The sequence below is a fragment of the Mustela erminea genome, chromosome 3 (assembly GCF_009829155.1).
Source record: "Mustela erminea isolate mMusErm1 chromosome 3, mMusErm1.Pri, whole genome shotgun sequence".
In the NCBI taxonomy this organism is placed as follows: domain Eukaryota; kingdom Metazoa; phylum Chordata; class Mammalia; order Carnivora; family Mustelidae; genus Mustela; species Mustela erminea.
Genome location: NC_045616.1, coordinates 122,876,093 through 122,895,273, shown reverse-complemented (window position 1 = coordinate 122,895,273; position 19,181 = coordinate 122,876,093). Strand labels below are relative to the sequence as shown.

Below are 19,181 nucleotides of genomic sequence, written 5' to 3'. Positions count from 1 at the left end.
GGAGCTGGGGAATAGGAAGTTGTGGATTGATACCAGCAGTTGCTATTCCTGACCGGATCTTGATCATGTTTTCATGCTGTCACAGGAAATTGTACCATACAAATGATGGAAGCTATGTACAAATGAAATAATGTTATTTATTATTAACATTATTGATTTTTAAGCATTTAGAATAGGAAATTCATTAAAATATAGAATTGTAATAGATCAGTGATAACTATAAAGATTATGCATGCTATAGCTCTAATCTCGCTCTTAACTGAATCCTCTAAAACTTCTTGCTGAGGTTACCACTTTTGGGTTACTTTGGTAGTTAATTTACTTCCTTTCTCAGCCCTTTGGTAGTTAATTTACTTCCTTTCTCAGTGCTGTTGGCCAGTGAGATGACCAGAGGCTCTGTGGAGAAGTAAAGCATGTGGGTGATAACCAGACTGTGATTAGGCCCCTAAATAACCTTTCCCAAGAGTGGGATGGCAGTGTACTTGTTTATCTTTGCTCATACTTGCCTATAGAGCCGATCATTCATGCAGAAAAACTGGTCCAAGGAAAAGTAAGTCAGATAGGCTTTTGCTTCCAGGTTTCTGGAGGGAGAAACCTGTACACCGATGGGGCTGTTATTTATGTATTCATTTAATTCCTTTAAAAAAATTTTTTTAAAGATTTTATTTGAGAGAGAGAGGATGTATATCTGTGTGTGTGTGTGTGAGAGAGAGAGAGAGAGAGAGAGATCACAGGCTGAGGGGAGGGATGGAGGGAGAAGCAGACTCCTGCTGAGCAGGGAGTGGGTTGTGGGACTTATCTGGCATTGACGCTTAACTGCTTAACCAGATGCTTAACTGCTTAACTGAGCCACCCAGGTGCCCTGAGCTATTATTTAAATGTTTGTTTGCTTCAGTCCCTACTTAGATAAATGCTTTGAAATGAAAAGCTAGGTTTTTGCCTCTTCACTGGCAAACCCTGACACTTCACTGGTTGAATGAGGGAAGACCTTAAGTTATTCCTTCCTTTAGGTCGGCTTACCTTCTATACTATTACGACATCTACTTGAAAGTGCAGCAGGAACTCCCCCACCTCCCTCAGTCTGAGATCAATAAGAAGATTAGTGAAAGTTGGAGGCTCCTCAGCGTGGCCGAGAGGAGTTACTACCTGGAGAAAGCCAAACTAGAGAAAGAAGGTTTGGATCCTGTAAGTAATTTTTTTCCCCAGCTAATTTCCCCATTCGGTCAGTGGTGAAGGCCCTGGGAAGAGCCCATCCCACTCTCTTTTTTTCTTCTTTTCTCTTCTTGGAAAAACTTCGAGTTGAGTCCATTTTATCTTCCTTAATTTAGTAGTTTATAAGGCATTTTTCCTGTACCCCATGAGTTTTCACCTTACTAATTGAAAGTAATGAATATGTGTTATATTGATTGCTGTCAGTTATAACATAATCAGCAGTTAGGCTGGTGAGTGTGGAAGTAGATACAGCTGCTTTGTATAATGTCACATTCTTCTATTAACACTGGTGGTTGTGCACAATGCCAGAAGCAGAAGATGATGGAGGAGACAGGCCTGAATTAAAGAATGCGTAAGGATGTGTTCTAGATTGTGTCTGTCAGCCATTTTGTATTTCTGGTTCACAATAACAGAACACTGACAACTGTTAATACTGCTGGTTTTTTATTAAACTGAAATTGCTTCAGGAAAAATAACTTTGTTGTTGCAAGGTTAACACCTTGACTCCTTTTTTCAATTGAAACATTGTCTCTGATTTCTTCTTTGATAATGTAGAGCCAAGGTTTTTCAGGAATGCAACAGCTATGTTAGAGCAGAGGAGGTTGTGTTTTCTTAGTGGAGGCCGTCTACCACTGCCATTTAGATTATTTTGCTCTTAGTGGCTTGGCATTTCTCTTTGTGGAAGAGTTTTGTGTTATCTAAGGTCTTGGAGATACCCGTCTGTACCCCCTCCTTTTAAAATTTTTTTAAAGGATATTTATTTGTCAGAGAACACAAGCAAAGGGAGCAGCAGGCAGAGGGAGAAGCAGGCACCTTGCTGAGCAAGGAGCCCAATACAGGACTGCATCCCAGGTCTAGGATCATGACCCTAGCCAAAGGCAGATGCTTAACTGATAGCCACCCAGGCATCCCTGTACCCCCTCCTTTAGATGATTTGTTTGTAAACTGAATCTGGGAGACAGTTCCTTTGGGGAAGGGGAAGTGGAGTCTGGGAAAAGTATACATTCCCTTGGTTTCCCCATCAATAAAGTCAGCAACCTTTTTACCCCGATACAGGAAAATTTTGCCTATTCCCAGAGTGATAATGGTTTTTAAAGCTACACACTAATGTAGGCCCTTTTTAAGTCTTTTAAAACATTTTTTAAAAGATTTTATTTATTGACCGAGAGAGAGAGATCACAAGTAGGCAGAGAGGCAGGAAGAAGGGGGGGAGCAGGTTCCCTGCTGAGCAGAGAGCCCGATGCAGGACTCGATCCCAGGACCCTGAGATCATGACTTGAGCTGAAAGCAGAGGCTTAACCTACTGAGGCACCCAGGCTCCTCAAAACAGTTTTTAAATAAATTATCTGCAATGATTTTTTCTTATCCATGGGGGGACTTTATATCTGCCATCCTCTCTAGAACTACTATCAAGAACATGAATTGATTAGCTCTGATATTAACTAGCTGTGACCCTGGAAGAATCGCTTAACCTTTGAGTCTTGGTTTCCTCATTTGTAAAGTGGGAAATAATACTATCTACTCACAGCGTTTAAAATAGATAATATAAGCTCTTAGCTGGGTCCTTGACACATGCTGCCTTGGTCAGTGAATACCACTCTTCAGTAGGTTAAGTGTCCAGGGGCCACATGATAAGAAAAGGTGGTATTTAAGAGCATGAGTTATCCGAATGTGCCAAGACTTAGTAAGGCTTTGGGTGCTTTGTTTGACCTCTCTGAGATTGCCTGGTGCGAAGGTGAGACCCTCCTGCCTTCATACTTCGGGATCCTGTCAGAGACCTTGTGGCAGCCTGGCTTCTCGGCAGCCCTTCCAGTCTCTTGCCATGTGGCAAGGCCCATAGTTCCAGTGTCATTCAGGTTGGCCTGGTGTCTAGGTGCCTGGATTGTTGATTAAGTCCAGATCATTCTGTGCATTTACTATCACTCAATCTTGCTCTAACCTGTCTACTTCAAAGGGTGACTTGAGAATGTTATTTCTCCATTATCTTTCCAGTAAAGGCTCCATAAAGGATTTGGCCTGTCCGCTTTTATGTTTCATCTGAGTGCTACTTTCAACTTTCATCTGAGTGCTTCCTTTGTACCTTAAGTAGTCTCATCGACTTCTTGCTTTTGATGTATTTAAGGATCTTTTTGTAATGGACTTAGTGTTCCTTTTAAAAGATGCATCTGAAATTATTTCCTTTTAATTTCAACTCTCACTTTAACTGTTGACTTTGAACTTTTCTGTTTTTCTTATTAGGTAACTTGCAGTTTAATTTGAAAAAATAAAGCAAAAGTACCCTTTTTTTGGCCATGAGCCGTTTTGCTTTTAGTACCTGGTTTCCTTGCTCTTTAGAAGACCTGGTTTGGAGTCTTTACTATTTAATAATTTTGTGTTTGGGGGAAGTTTACCTCCCCAAGCTTCAATAGGAACAATAATAGTACTCAACTTAATAGTGTTGTTAATGATAAGGTCAGGAAGGTATTTTCTGAATGTTAATTTACTAGTTAGTGTTAATATTTATATCCCCCCTCTGCTGCCCCCAGTATATACAGGTTCTGTCAGATAACCCCATGCATACATACATTCTTTCTTGTGAAGTGATCGGTTCATCCTTTGTTTTATAAGTCTGGGAGAGAAGCCAGTATTATCAGAATTCTTGCTTGCTGCCTTGAGTTCCAGTTTGGCCTGTTGACTTGTATTTTATGCCTTTTGGGGTTTATTGAACATTATACTTTCTGGTTTTTAAGTCTTTGGCTACTTTGGAATCCTAATGTTTCAAAGCTGGAAAGGAACTCGTAAATAGCTAAATTCAAATAGAGCAGCAAGACCCCAAAATTGAAAGTATTTGCTCAAGACTGCAGATCTGAGATTCCAGCTCACCGTTTCAAATGCCAAGATCAGTGTCCTTTCCAGAGTCTGATCCCTATTACCTGTCTCCTGTGTGACTGAGCAAGTAAGCTACTTGGGCTAAAGTGTGATTCAGAGGAGGACGACATTACTGTTGACAGAGGCTGACCCTCTTGAAATCTTAGGTCAAGAGAGGAGTTTTTGTGGTCCCTTTTGCAGAAAACAATCCAAAAAATGAAAAAAAATTATAGATGTATGTGTATGTGGTCTCACACCATTTCTCTCTGCTTGCTTCCCCCTCCCTGGCTTCCTGGTCCTCAGAACTCCAAGCTTTCTGCACTGACTGCTGTGGTTCCGGACATCCCAGGTTTCCGCAAGATCCTCCCCCGCTCAGATTACATCATCATCCCCAAGAGCAGCCTACAGGAAGACCGCAGTTGCCCTCAGCTAGAGCTTTGTGTGGCCCAGAACCAGGTGTCCCCTAAAGGACCATCACTTGTGTCCAGCAGTGCCCCGGAGGCAGTGCCTAGCCATGCAGGCATGGCAGAGCAGTGCCTGGCTGTGGAGTCCCTAGCTGAGGAGGTGGGAGCCCTTTCCCAGCCGGGTGCCGTGCAAGAGATCGCCACCTCCGAGATCCTCAGCCAGGATGTGTTCCTGGAGGAGGCTTCCCTGGAGGTAGGGGAGAGCCACCAACCGTACCAGACAAGCCTGGTAATTGAAGAGACTTTAGTGAACGGCTCACCAGACCTCCCTACTGGAAGCCTGGCCGTGCCCCACGCCCAGGTTGGGGAGAGCATGTCAGTGGTAACTGTCATGAGGGTAAGTGACTTTGGTACTTATGTCTCTTTTACTTCATCTGGAATTCCTACAAAGGTAGCTAGCACCATGCAGTGGTAATTAAGAGTGCTGGTGTGGACTTCTAGTGGGACTGCACTTCTCTTGAACCTTTTTTCCTTGGGCTTGCTTTAAAGTTCTCTTCAGTTTCTTAGGCCCTCTTACCAACTTCTTTTGCCCAGCACAGCCAGGACTTTCTTCACAAAGAGAGTACATGAGGTGCATTAACAGCATTTCAGTGATACGGGTTATCCATGAATCAAAGCTAGAGCCTCTCAGGCTGTTAGGATTTTATGTTCCCTGAAGATTGTCTCAGCAAACACAGTGGCACCTTGAACTGTTCAGGAGAATTTTCAGATGGTCTTCCTGGATGCACAGTGGGTAGGAAAAAGGTAGCTCTCTTCAAGGCCAGGTTGATAGTCTTTCCAGTGGCACAAGTTCAGCCATGCCCAGTTGGGAAGAGCAGTCTCAGTGATCCCACAGCCTGGTCCCCCTGGAAGCTCTGGAGCTACCACCATGCCCTCTGTTACCCTGGGTAATGTGGCACCCTCAGAGTAGGACTTCTGCTCAGGCCAAGAGGAATGTAGGATGGCCTGGATGTGAGAGCAGGTAGCTCCTTGGAAAGGAATCTGTGGTAGGCCTAAGTCCATTTTATTGTTTGTTGCCTCAGGACTGTTTATGATAATGAAGCATGCCACCTGCTTGCTTAAGGCAGATCAATAGGGTGTCAGCATTTGACAGGGTCAGAATAGTTGGGTTCTTTCACTAACCACTTATGTGATCTTCGGAGTCCTAAGTCTCTTAGGACCTCAGTTTTCTTATTTGTAAAATGAGAATAGCACATTCTTCGTGGTAAAAGTTTTCTGTATCTTTTTTTCTTAATTAAAGTTTTGAGATAATTGTAGACTTATTTTTTTGGATAAGCACACTGTGTCTGGTTATTGGACTTGATCCGTCTTTCAGTGTTTGTTGTGGGTGGCCCTGGGTATTCTTCATTCCATCTCAGTAAAACTGTCCTTCTCTCCGTGTGCCCACAGGATTCCAGCGAGAGTAGCTCTTCTGCGCCAGCCACACAGTTCATCATGTTGCCTCTTCCTGCCTACTCAGTCGTGGAGAACCCCACTTCCATCAAACTGGTCAGTGTGTGGGGAGTTGATGGAGATAGGGCTCCAAAAGAATTCTTTTCCAGGTAGTTTTCAAAGTCTCATAACGTTTAGACAGTAGGACTGGCAAAGGCCTCAAATTACCTGCTCTAGGTACACTTTACTGGGGATGGGGTGGCGGGAGGTTCAGTGAAGGGAGCTCTGCAGGCTCCTTAAACTCCTCGAGGTACATATAAACTTTTCTCTTTAAAAGTATTTACCTAGGATAGGTTCAGTGCCTCTTGCAAAATCTTCAGAAGCATACATGATATAGAAAAATTGAGGGCCATTAGTCTGATTCAATCTTACTACCATACAGATTACAAAAGAAGCCTAGAGAAGAGAAAGGACTTGTTCTCTTTATCACTCAAAGCCACTGGGCTGCAAAACAAGCCAGAACCAGGACCCTGGTCTTTTGATTCTCAGTTAATGTTTTTTTTTCATCACATACTGTAGCATCGGGGCTGAGATTTATTATCCCTAAATATTTCATGTTTTTTTTCATGATCCAAGCCGATGGCAGAGGCCCATCCCACTGAGCCACCCAGGTGCCCCCAAAACTTTTCTCAATACCTGATTTTTCAGTAGTAATATATAATAACAGTTAATTTTGCATATTAAATTTCCGTTCTGCAACTTTGTTAAAGTTGGCCTTTTTGTAGTTTCTGTTGCATTTTCTACATAGTTGATCATGTTGTCTTTGAATAAAGATAGTTTTATTTCTTTTCTGATTTGGATTCCTTGTTTTTTACTACACTATGTGGGACCTCCAATACCATATTGATTAGAAATGGTGAGAGCAGATGTCTTTCTTGTTCCTCATCTTAGGAGGAAAGCATTCAGTCTTTTACCATTAGGTATAATATTAGCTATAGGTTTTTTGTAGATGCCCTCTTCAAGTTTAGGAAGTTCTCTCATATTCCTAGTTTGTTGGGAGCTTTTATCAGGAACGGATGTTGGATTTTGTCAGATGCTTTTTCCTCCGTCTCTTGAGATGGTTGTAGGAATTTTCTTTTTAAGTTGTTAATGTGGTTAATTTCATTGTTTTTCTAATGTTAAACCAACCCTGCATTCTTTGAATAAATTCCACTTGGCAATCATGTATTATCCTTCTAGTATATTGTTGGATTTGATTTGCTGAAACTTTGCTCAGGAATTTTGTGTCTATGTTCAGGATGTTGGTCTTTAATTTTCTTGTATAGTGTTTGTCTGGTTTTAGTATCAGGGTAATGTTTACCAAAGAGAGTTAAGACATACTTTTTCCTCTTCATTTTTCAGGAAGAGTTTGTGTGGTAGTGGTATTGGTATTATTTCTTCCTTAAATGTTTGGTAATTGCCAATGAGTCAGTGTGGGCCTGGAGATTTCCAGGGGAAAAGATTTTAAATCTAAAAAAGAAGATTTTTAATCTCAAGTCCAATTTTTAAAATACACACAGGAGTATTTAGATTATTTTTAAATAATTTTAGATTATTTAGATATAGATTATTTTTGAGTGAGCTTTGGTAGTTTGTCTTTTAGGGAATTTGTCGATCTCATCTAAATTTTCAAATTTATTGACATAAAATTGTTCAAAACACTACTCTTTTTAAAAACTGTGGTACAATATGCATAACATAAAACTTATTAATTTAACCATTTTTTAAGGGTACAATTCAGGGTCATTAAGTGTATTCACAGTGTTGTGGAATCATCGCCAATACCTATTTCCAGAAGTTTTCGTTACCCAGACAGAAATCTTGGGCCCATTAAGCAATAACTCTACATTCCCTCCCCTAGCCCCTGGTAACCTCTGTTTTACTTTCTATCTCTGAATTTGCATATTATAGGTACCTCACATAAAGGGAATCATGCATATATTGTCCTTATGGTCTCATTTTTTCACTTAGTATGTTTTCATGGTTCACCTGTCTTGTACCATGTATCAGAATTTCATTTCTTTATGGCTGAATAATATTCCATTGTGTGTATATCCTACATTTTGTTTATCCATTCACAGACAGTGATGGACATTTAGTTTGTTTTTATCTTTGGGCCCTTGTGAATACTGCTGCTATGAAATTTAGTGGATAGATGTCTGTTTGAGCCCCTGATTTCAGTTTTTTGGTGAATATACCTAGGAGTGGAATTGCTAGATCATATGGTAATTCTGTTTAAAGTTCCTGAGGAATGCTTATCCTTTAGTATCTGTAGACTGTAGTGATTTTACCTATCTCATCAATGATAATGGTAATTTGGGTCTCTTGTTTTTCCTGACAAGTCTGGCTAGAGGTTATCAATTGTATTGACCTTTGAAAAATCAGCTTTTGGTTTCATTGATTTTCTCTTTTGTTTTTCTTTGTTGGATTTCACTGATATTTGCCCAGATCTTTATTATCTTTTTTTCCTGCTTGCTTTGACTTAATTTATTCTTTCCTAGTTTCTTAAGATAGAAGCTGAGGTCATTGATTTGAAACCTTTTTTTCCTGATACAGTTGCTTAGGGCTATGCATTTCCCTCTAAGCACTACTTTGGTGGCGTCCCACAAATTTTGATATGGTATATTTTTATTGTCATTTTGTTCCGAATACTTTCTGATTTATTCTTTGACCCATTAGTTGTTTAAAAGTACATTATTTGCTTTCCAAATGTTTGGGATTTTCCAGATATCTTCCTTTTACTGACTTCTGATTTAATTCCATTATAGTCAGAACTTTGTAGTTTATAAGACTTAATTCCTTTTAAATACATTGAAACTTATTTCCAAAATATGGTTTGTCTTGATAAATGTTCTGTGTGCACTTGAAAAGAATGTGTCTTCTGTTGAGTTGGAGTGTTCTATACATGTCAGGTTAGGTCAAGTTGATTGATAGTGGTCAATTCTTTTATATCCTGACTAATTTTCTCTCTGCTTGTTTGGTCAGTTATTGAAAGAAGGTATCCACCTGTCACTGTAAATACTATTTATCTGTATCTTATTTCATTTTTTTTTAGTTTTTGTGTCATATGTTTTGACTCTTGTTATTAAGTACTTAAACATTTAAGATAGTTATGTCTTTTTTTTTTTTTAAGATTTTATTTATTTTTTTGAGAGAGCAGGGGCTAGAGGGAAAGGGAGAAGCAGACTCCCCATTGGGCAGAGAGCCAACACACAGGATCCTGAGATCATGACCTGAGCTGAATGAAGGCAGATGCTTAATCATTTGAGCCATCCAGGCATCCCAGGATTGTTATGTCTTCTTGATGAATTGACCCGTTCATCATTATGAAATGACCTCTATCTCTGACAGTATTGTCTGCTATGAAGTTTACTTTGATATTGAGCTTTCTTTTGATTATTATTAGGAAGCTAAATCTTTTTCCAGCATTTTACTTTCAATCTATTTATATGTAATGTACTTTTTTTGTGGGCAGTATATAGTTTGGATCTAAGAGCAAGACCTGACAATCTCTATTTTTTAATTACAGTATTGAGGCCATATACATTTAATGTATGAACATATAGTTAGGTTTACATCTGTCATTTTACTCTTTGTTTTCTGTTTTGTTTTGCTTTCTTTTGAACTGAATATTTCTTATGAATCCATTTTATCTCTTACTGGCTTATTAGCTATTTGTTTTAGTTTTTGTGGTGCTTTCTTGAGGATTAATATGTACATCTTTACCGTATCACAGTCTATCTTGTAAAACCTGTGGATAAACAGTCTATTTTTAGATGAGAAAGTAGTCATATCTTCAATAAGAAGAGCCACTGCAACCTAATTCATGGTGAAATTACAGGTTTCTCCTGAGCCTTTGCTGTCCTGGAAATTATTATTCTTTCATGATTAAATAAGTGTCAGCCAGACTCTTCCAGAAAGCTTTTATAAATAATACTTAAGAATGAAAAAATCAGCTTCGAACACTAGCGTTTTTTTCCTTATTTCTATAAACTGCTGTTTAGGTTCGTGGTAATTTATTTATAGTCGTGGCCTAACTTCAATTTTTACTCTGCTTTCTGGTGGTGTTCAGAATAAATTTTTTTTTAAAAAAGATTTTATTTATTTGACAGACTTGAGATCACAAGTAGGCAGAGAGCAGGCAGAGAGAGGAGGAAGCAGGCTCCCTGCTGAGCAGAGGGCCTGAAGTGGGGCACGATCCCAGGACACTGGGATCATGACCTGAGCCAAAGGCAGAGGCTTTAACCCACTGAGCCATCCAGGCGCTCCCAGAATGAATATTCTGTATAGAGCCACAGTCTGAGCAAAGAGGAGAGATGTTTTATATCCCAGTAATAATAGTTTCTCACAAACCTGTAGAATCATTTACAAGTTACTAAGTGACGTTTTTCCTTATTTCTTACCTCATTGGCTCTTTAGGGTATAGGAAGGGCAGGTGATTTTACAGAGATGAAACCCACGGTCCGAGAGCTAAAGTGACTTAACCCCAGGTCACCCATTGTGTTAGTGCTAGAGTTGGAACTCAAAGCTCCGTCTCTTCCAGGTGCCACACCACCCCTCCTCATCCTTGACTTGCTACCACTAATACAAACCCCTTTTCCCTAGATGTCCTGGCAGAAGGAACCTAGTAGCAGCTTGGTGTTTCCTCAAGGGAGCTTTTTGCTTTTTGGCCAGTCTTGGGGAGGTGGGATTAATATCTTAGTAAACACCCATAAGGAACAGAACAAATCTGACAGGGAAATGTTTTCTTTGCAGCGTTAATCAAAAATGGAGCATGGCTAATTTGTATTTGCAGCTGAAATGTAATAACCCATTGTAAGCATTCTATTCAAAGGGAAGTCACTGTAATCATTTCCTTCAAAGGGAAGTCAGGGGAGATGGTGAGAGCCAGTAGCTGAATGTATTCATATGCAAATAAATTCTGTTGTGTATCAGAGGACTTGATTTCTTTTGGAATTCCCATTTTTTTTTAAAGTGCTATTGTTTAGTTTTATATCTCTGAACCCTAAGTCCTTGGTTCTCTGATTTTTAACAAGAATGAAGATGAAGCAAATTCTTCAAAGTATTTAGAACTGTAAGGTGCAGCCAGGTCCATGGAAGCAATCTTGGACCAAGAATCAAAGACTTCAGAGTTCTAGGTCTAGGTGTGGCCTTCATTCACTATACAATTTGAGGCAAAGCATTTAACTACATTGAACCACAGTAGTTACAGTACCTACTTCATAGAGTTGCTCAGAGCATTAAATGAGATGTTGATAAAGTGTTTTAGCACAGTGTGGTACTTGGCTTAATTAGTAGTAATTATCGCTGTCTTTATATTTCTGATACCTATCTGTGTAACCTTGGGCAGCTATCCTTCCTCATGTGAACCCAGTTTCTCCATTTCTAAAAAATGGATTAATCTTAGGACCTTTACATTTCTGACCATTTAAGATACCATGAATTGGCTATCCTTCTACAAGCTGGCGTCTTCCTGGCATTGTTGTGGTTGTAATGGTCATCATGATCCAAGAGGGGTTATACTGTGGTGTTGATTCTGACCCCCTCTTTTCCTTACAGACCACTACGTACACCCGCCGGGGCCACGGGACATGCACCAGCCCAGGTTGCTCCTTTACATATGTCACCAGGCACAAACCACCTAAGTGCCCCACCTGTGGTAACTTCCTAGGAGGGAAGTGGGTCCCAAAGGTAAGCTCCAGTGGTTATTGCTGCTTTGGAAGCCCTACAAAGTAGGCTTCCTGGTCCCCTTTAGAACAGAGGACTTAAAAAATAAGTACTCGTTCTTATTTTCTGACTATGCAAATAAGTTTCATTGTGACTGTTTAAAAAAGAGAATAAAAGAGTTATCCATAATCTTATTCCATCCAAAGAAAAATCATTGTTAATATCTTGGTGTATTTTCTTTCAGTTTTTTTTCTGTGAATATACAAGTTCTATAGCTTCCCCCTCCCTTTTTTTTTTAAAGATTTTATTTATTTATTTGACGGAGATCACAAGTAGGCCGAAAGGCAGGCAGAGAGAGGGGGAAGCAGGCTCCCTGCTGGGCAGAGAGCCCGATGCAGGGTTTGATCCCAGGAGCCCAGGACCATGACCCTAGTCGAAGGCAGAGGCTTTAACACACTGAGCCACCCAGGCACCCCCCCTGCTTTTTTTAACTTAATGTATCATGCCATTAAATACCCTTCAAGACCATTATCATTAATTGCTTTATAACTTCTCATGAATGACTACACCATGTTGATTTATTCATTTCCTGTTAACGATTAAATTTTTAATGATCCACCCTCCACACTGACTGCTTAGTTACTCAGGTGCATAACTCACATCTGCTCACTTACTAGCTCAAAGTCCTTTCAGTATCCTATAGTTCCTATTACGTGTAGAGGTTTTTAACCTGATATTTAGGTCTTTCATAATTAACTTTCCAAATGTATACCTGTGTCTCTGTTTCTTTCTAAATAAATGACGCCTGATACATGAATGAGCACTAGAGCTGTGCTGCTGTGAAGTTCAGTTCAGCATGTTTTTTTGATACTTGTTTTATGCTTTGCACTGATATAAATCATACATACTTGCCACATTTTTTACATAAGACTATAAAGGTCAAAAGAATTAGAGTAGTCAAGGATGGGTTATAGAAGCATGGTCTTGAAGGATTAGTAGAATTTGGGTAGGTAGGAAAGGAAAGAGAGTGCTTTGTTTTTGTGAAAATCTTTAGGCCAGGTATGTGTTTGTTAGGTGTTTAATTCAGCATGATCCAAACTTAGCTGTGTAGAGAAAACTGATGTAGTGGCATACCTATTGAGTTCCCTGGGGGCAGTTTCTGTAGAGCATCTGAAAAATACTGGGATGGTGACTTTTGCCCTCTGGCTGAGTGTTGGGAGTTCAGGGCATCACAAATCCCAGGAGACAGAATAGGTTAATAATTAAGAACACACTTCTTGGGGTGCTTGGCTGGCTCAGTTAGGAGAACGTGAGATTCTTGATCTCCAGGTTGTGAGTTCAAGCTGCACATTGAGTGGAGATTACATACAGACATACACAAACATGGAAGAAGTAAGAGAAAAAGAAAGGAAACAGGTATTTGGTCTCTACACCAGGTTCCTGGCACTGAGTTTCTAAACCCCCAGAGATTTCCTGAGTGATAGAAGAGAGAGGAGCATCTTCGGGGTGTGGGGGGGCAGTGGAGTACACTTCTGGGGTCAGCTCAGCTTTCCTCAGTTTAAACATTTGCCTCCTGGGGATTTTAGCTGTGAAACCTTGGGCAAGTCACTTTATGTCTGTTCTTACTGGTTTATCTTTCATCTGATAGTGGAAGTTAACAGTAGTGCCTACCTCATTAGGGTTGGTGGAAGGATCAAATGAGATTATCCCAGAAAAGTGGATGGCACATTCCTAGATTAAATCCTCAGTCAGGGGTCACTGCTGCCTCTATAGTGTAGCAGTGTAATTGTCTCTATTATGTTCTTCATGCTGTCACTTCAGGGGGCAGGAAGGATCCAGTGCTAGTGTGTTTCAGGAGATTTTGTTGAGTTTCTTTTGCTCACCACCTCTTTTGTGATGCTGTGCAGCCATTTGGTTTCCTCCCACCCTAATTATTCTCCCCAAAATGTACTTCCTAAGCTGCAGTAGAGAGATTGAATAGGGTAGTTGGGATCCTTCTTGGCCCTTCTTCACAGATGCACAGCAGATCTGTCAAATGACCTTATTTCTTGTGCTTTTGCATGGAAGAGTTCTGACAGCTCCTGTGGCCTTGTCTCCTTCAGGTTCTGTTTTTACTTCAGCTTTCTTTTCTTTCCAATTTATGTCTGTTTTCCCCCTTTGATTGAAATAACTTTTGATCTATGGTTTTTTTTCTGAGATGAAACTCATGATGGGAAACCAGTTCTTTTTCTTAGTTACTTGTCCCTCATCTTGACAGTTGCTAAGTCAGATTTTTTTTCTCCAAAGGTTTTTATAAGAATTATAATGTAAAGAGTAGATGCTGTGATGTCTTAGTCTCATAGGACCAGAATTGGTGAGCGTAAGAAGAAAAAGGGTAATATTTGAGCATCATTGCACTTGGAATTTTAGAGATAAAAGTGACTTTGGTTTTCAAGATAGTTCAAGTCTCTAGCTGAGGAAAAATAGATTCAAGAGAAGTGACTTGTTAAGTTCACATAGCTAATTATGTCAGTGCTTTTCCACTAAATCACACTTCTCAGTCATTGCTATGCTGTTTAGCTGCAGAATCTTAAGATTTCTGGAGTTCTGATTTTTGAAGCAGCAAGTATAAATAGTTTCTAAAAGCTCTGAATGTGTTCATGCCCGTCAGGAAATGACTCACCTTTTCTTGTATTGTTCCAGAGTTCATACTGGCTAAAATTAGCCCAAGAAAGTTGGGCACTGTTCCCAATGAATTGGATGGAACAAAAGATGGTATATATAAAGCTTTTCAGCCCAAGGCCTCACTCCTTTGGCTCTCTGATTGTGGTAATTGAGGTCTCTGAGCGGGCAACTGGTAGTATTTACCTTCCATCTTAAAAGAAAGTGACATCTAAAAAGGGTAGGCTGAGTTAAGGAAATCTGAACTTGCTAGGTAGCTTTTTGCTCTGATTCCTTAAATTATTCAGTCTCCCAGCAGAGGATTTTTATCTGAAATAGCCCACTTAGTGGGCAGTGCTTTGCTCAAAGATTTCATTGCTGGTTTAGTTAAACTTGTCTCCTGTTTTTCTGCTGACTTTTCAGTCTCCAGGAGTCAGTAGGCTCTATGCGGTTTACTTGGAATTTTTCTCTGTATTTACTTGTCCTTATGGATTATTACTTTGTGTGAGAATCTGGGAATGCTTTACTGGAGATTTCTTGAAGGTTATCCATATTGGTTCCAGAGGCAGTGTGGTGCCCTGCTGGCTTTGGAAATGTGAGGGATTTTGGTAGTCAATGACTGGGTGAATACTGAAATTGAATAACATCAGCCACAGATGCTAATCTTCTGCAATGTGCGGGATTCCCCTGCACCATGAATTGGGCCACACAGAAGGCTATGTACTGCTGTCGGTGAACACTGAGAGCCTGGCTTTTATTTCATGGTGACAAAATGAGGGTTCTAATGAAGTTTGTCGTAGGTGACATGAGTAATTATTTTTTTTTTAATTTTTTTTTTTTTAAGATTTTATTTATTTATTTGACAGAGAGAAATCACAAGTAGATGGAGAGGCAGGCAGAGAGAGAGAGAGAGAGGGAAGCAGGCTCCCTGCCGAGCAGAGAGCCCGATGCGGGACTCGATCCCAGGACCCTGAGATCATGACCTGAGCCGAAGGCAGCGGCTTAACCCACTGTGCCACCCAGGCGCCCCGACATGAGTAATTAGATGTGAAGCACAGCATAGATAGAACCCAGCTTTTATCCTCATTGATAGGGTCTTTCGCCATTCACATGGAATTTAAAAACCTTTCTGAGACCTGTTCTGAAGACAACCACTGTTTTATAAAAAAAGAAAATTGTGTACGTGTATGTATATAAATATAGGTGTCTGTATAAATAATAGTATGTTTCCACAGCAGTGCTGACGGGATAAAAGCTATGGCACCAAGGAGTTTTTTTAAAGTAGGTTGATCTGAAATAGCAGCTGATGTTTTTAGTGAGTTTGATTATTTTCTAGTAAGTAATTAATATGTATGAGTTAATTTGACCAAGGGAGAAGTTTGTGGCATGTGTGTAGGTCAGCCTTAAGATTTATCTGACAGAATCTGGAACAAAAGGGTTTGCCCCAATAGAATTGGAAGCTTTGAGTCTCTCCATGTGAGATTTGACCACATTGGGATTAACTGAATCTCATAAAGGGACCACCAAAACAAACAATTAGGACTTCTAGGCCTACTATGGCAATACGTCAGCTTCTATCTAGATGTAGAGAAGCAGGCTTTAAAGGTCAGGCCCGAAATGCCAACATTTGTTTGCTGAAACTTGAAGCCATCAATAAGAAACTTGTCAGGAGGAGAACAGCTTTATCCTAAGTAAGGTGTTGTATAAGTGAAAGGAGCCAGAAGTCAAAAGACTTAGGTTCAGGCCAGTTTTGTAGTTGGGCCCATAAGCTAGCCTGTTAGTCTCTCTGGGTCTCCCATCTCCTTATGTGTTACCCATCCATTTTTGTCGTGAGGATCACAAGAGAGTACTTGGGATGTGGTGTCTATCATAAAATGCTGTATGCATAAAGGCATTCTTATTTTTTTTTCCCAGGAAAAGCCAGCCAAAGTCAAAGTGGAATTGGCTCCTGGAATCTCCTCCAAAGGCTCGGTGGTTAAAAGAAATCAGCAGCCTGTCAACACTGAGCAAAACTCCCCTAAGGAAAACGCCTCCAAACTGACTCTGGAGAACTCAGAAGCTGTAAGCCAGCTCCTAAGTGTAGTTCCTCCAAGAGAAGTGGGTGAGGAGAATGAGTGGGAGGAAGTGATCATCTCAGATGCCCATGTTTTGGTCAAGGAAGCTCCTCGGAATCGTATAGCAGCCATGAAGACGCCGGTGGTCAAGAGTGGTGTGCAGCCTGAGGTCTCTCTGGGGACAGTTGAGAATGACAGTCCTGGACCAGACATACCACCACCAGCTGAGAGGACCAGCACCTCCAGTCCTCTCCCTGCGCCTAAAAAGCCTACAGGGTAAATTAACGTGCTCATATATTGTAGGATTGTATTTAGAATAGCAGGTTGGGAAATGCTCCTTGTTTTATCCTGTGTCCTTACAGCATTCCTAAGAGGGATGAGAGCCCAATTAATGATTCCTATTTTAGAGATAAAGAAACCAAGGCCTAGAGCCACGGAATGATTTTGCCTTTCCTGTTACACTCTGCTGTCTGTGCATTGCTGTTGTGTTCCTGTACATCTCTTGTCATTTTCTCTGAAGCAATTACTGGGTCCTGCTGGTACAGGCTGAGGGCGGTGTTACAAACTAGTATCCAATCCTGGATACTAGATTTGGAAAGAAAACCCTTACTAAGCCATCTTCTAGAATGATTCCTGTCCTGGTGGTCAGAGGATTCTGTTCTGATTATGATCTGTCTCTGCCTCCGTTTGACTTTCGGCATTGTCCCTTCATGCCCATTCTCGCCTCTGAAAAAATCTTGAGTTGGGTATTGAAAAAAAAATCTAAAATTTAATGGCTGGCCTGCACAGACCGATAAAGATTATGTGTAAAGCATACACAGCCCAGTGCCTTGCTGATGGGAGGAGGCCCATAAATAGGGGTTATTTTTCTTCTCCCTTCCCTCCTTAAAGGCCTGACTGGATTTTTCATGTGGCCCCTTTCCAGACATTGTTGTTGTCTTAATCTGCCCTTTTTTGTTTATATTGGTGGCTCTCAACAGGGAACACTTTGGCCCCAGGGGACATTGAGGCAATGTTAAGAGGCATTTGGGGTTGTGAAAACTGGGCGGGGGGTGGTGGCGGCAGAGGTGCTGCAGGCCTCTGGTGGGCAGAGGCCAAATGCGCGACTCAACATTCTACAGTGCACAGGACAGGCCCCCAACAAGGAGTAGCCAGCCCAAAATGTCAGCAGTGTCAAGGCTTAGAAAATGTGGTGTATAGTATTTGATTTGATGTTTTATTGTTGAATAGGAAATATATTCACATGTTTCAAACTCGAGATATAAACTGAAACAAATCTCTCTTCTAGCCTGTCCTTCACTCATCCATTTCCAATTTCCATACACAGTATTCCCATCTTCCTGTGTTTCTAGGCATAATTTTACACAATGTGTAAATGTATAGATGTGTATGTGTGTATATATGTATTTTTTCCCTCCCTTTTTTACACAGATGGTAGCATAACTTAAATACTTCTGCATCTTGCCCGTTTTTATTTAACAGTATACTTTGGGGATGGTTCTTTATCCTTAGAGAATGAAGCCATGCGGTTTAGACCTTTTGTTTTGGGCAAGTGAGTCACTTGGCAAATGTGTATTGAGGCCTTCTGTGATGTAGACTATGCTCATTGCCAGAGCTACAAAGAAAATGTGACTTTGTTCTGCAGGGTCTCTTAGCTGCCCTCCTGTGGGAGACTGAGCGACTTGAAATACTAATTAGAAGCAGATCAGATAGTATGACTACAGTAGCTGTCGATGTTGTGCATTGTAGGCATTCTTCTGTGCTTTTTTATCTTCATAATGACCCCATGAAATACCTCTCTAAAGCCTGACAGTTTATTATACTGTCCCTCTACTCAAATGTTATTTGGAGATTATATTTTGGTTTTCTTCACCCCTTGGTCTGGAATTTTTAGATTTACTGCCTTGTTAGTTTTTTTTTTTTTTTTTTTTTTTCCCCAGAGTTGACCTGCTCACCCCTGGGACCAGAGCCCCGGAGCTTAAAGGCAGAGCTCGGGGCAAGCCCTCATTACTGGCTGCAGCAAGACCCATGAGAGCAATTCTCCCAGCCCCATCTAACATGGGCCGAGGCAACAGCATGGGACTGCCCAGGGCCAGGCAGGCCTTTCCCCTGAGTGGTAAGGGGCTGGGACAAACCTGGGAGTGGGGAGCTGTCCAATGGGAAGGGGACAGGAGTGGGAGTTGTTGAGAATGGAGATGAGAGACTTAGGGAGACTCTGAATGCACTGAAGTCACCAGTTTGGCTCCTGATTGTCTCAGATAAAACCTCCTCTGTGAGGACTTGTGGCCTGAAGCCAAGCACACTGAAGCAGCTGGGCCAGCCGATCCAACAGCCATCTAACACCAGCGAGGTGAAGGTAAGACTCATTCTCCAGAGGTGGGGCTTTCCAGGAGGCCTGTTGCTCTGAGAATAGGACTTCTGTTTAGTGTCTCAAAGCCATAAGCAAAAAGCCTGTTCTTATACTGGTAGACCTCTGGAATGAAGTTGAGCATGATGAGTTACTTATTTTTAGTGAAATTTCTTTTCTTGTTATAAAATGAATGCATGCTTTTAAACTTTTAATTTAGAAATAACTTTGAGGGGTGCCTGGGTGGCTCAGTTAAGCATCTGCCTTTGGGTCAGGTAATGATCCCGGGGTCTCGGGATCAAGTCTTTGGCTCCCTGCTCAGTGGGGAGCCTGTTTATCTCTCTGTCTGCCCTCCCCACCACTTGTACTCTTCTTCTATCTCTTAAATAAATCTTAAAAAAATAATTTTGAAACTTAGTGAACAAATTGCATTGCAAGAGTACAGAGAGTACGAAGAGCACCCGTGTACTTTTTACCCATAGTCACTTACTATTATAGCCCCTTTTGCTTTGTCATTTGTGCTCCTGTGTGCTTCTAAAA

General features: G+C 40.8%; 1 protein-coding gene across 3 annotated transcripts in view; it reads left to right on the top strand.

Annotated features, from left to right (window-relative positions):
* HMGXB3 (HMG-box containing 3) overlaps window positions 1-19,181 on the top strand; it is a 44,960-nt gene that overhangs the window by 3,549 nt on the left and 22,230 nt on the right. For 2 of the 3 annotated variants that reach the window (XM_032337339.1, XM_032337341.1), the window contains exons 3-9: window positions 1,011-1,185; window positions 4,363-4,860; window positions 5,913-6,011; window positions 11,493-11,624; window positions 16,155-16,570; window positions 18,235-18,410; window positions 18,553-18,650. In XM_032337339.1, coding sequence (XP_032193230.1) covers window positions 1,011-1,185; window positions 4,363-4,860; window positions 5,913-6,011; window positions 11,493-11,624; window positions 16,155-16,570; window positions 18,235-18,410; window positions 18,553-18,650 — 1,594 coding nt within the window. The remainder of the gene's footprint in view (window positions 1-1,010; window positions 1,186-4,362; window positions 4,861-5,912; window positions 6,012-11,492; window positions 11,625-16,154; window positions 16,571-18,234; window positions 18,411-18,552; window positions 18,651-19,181) is intronic. The other variant, XM_032337340.1, reaches the window with a different exon arrangement.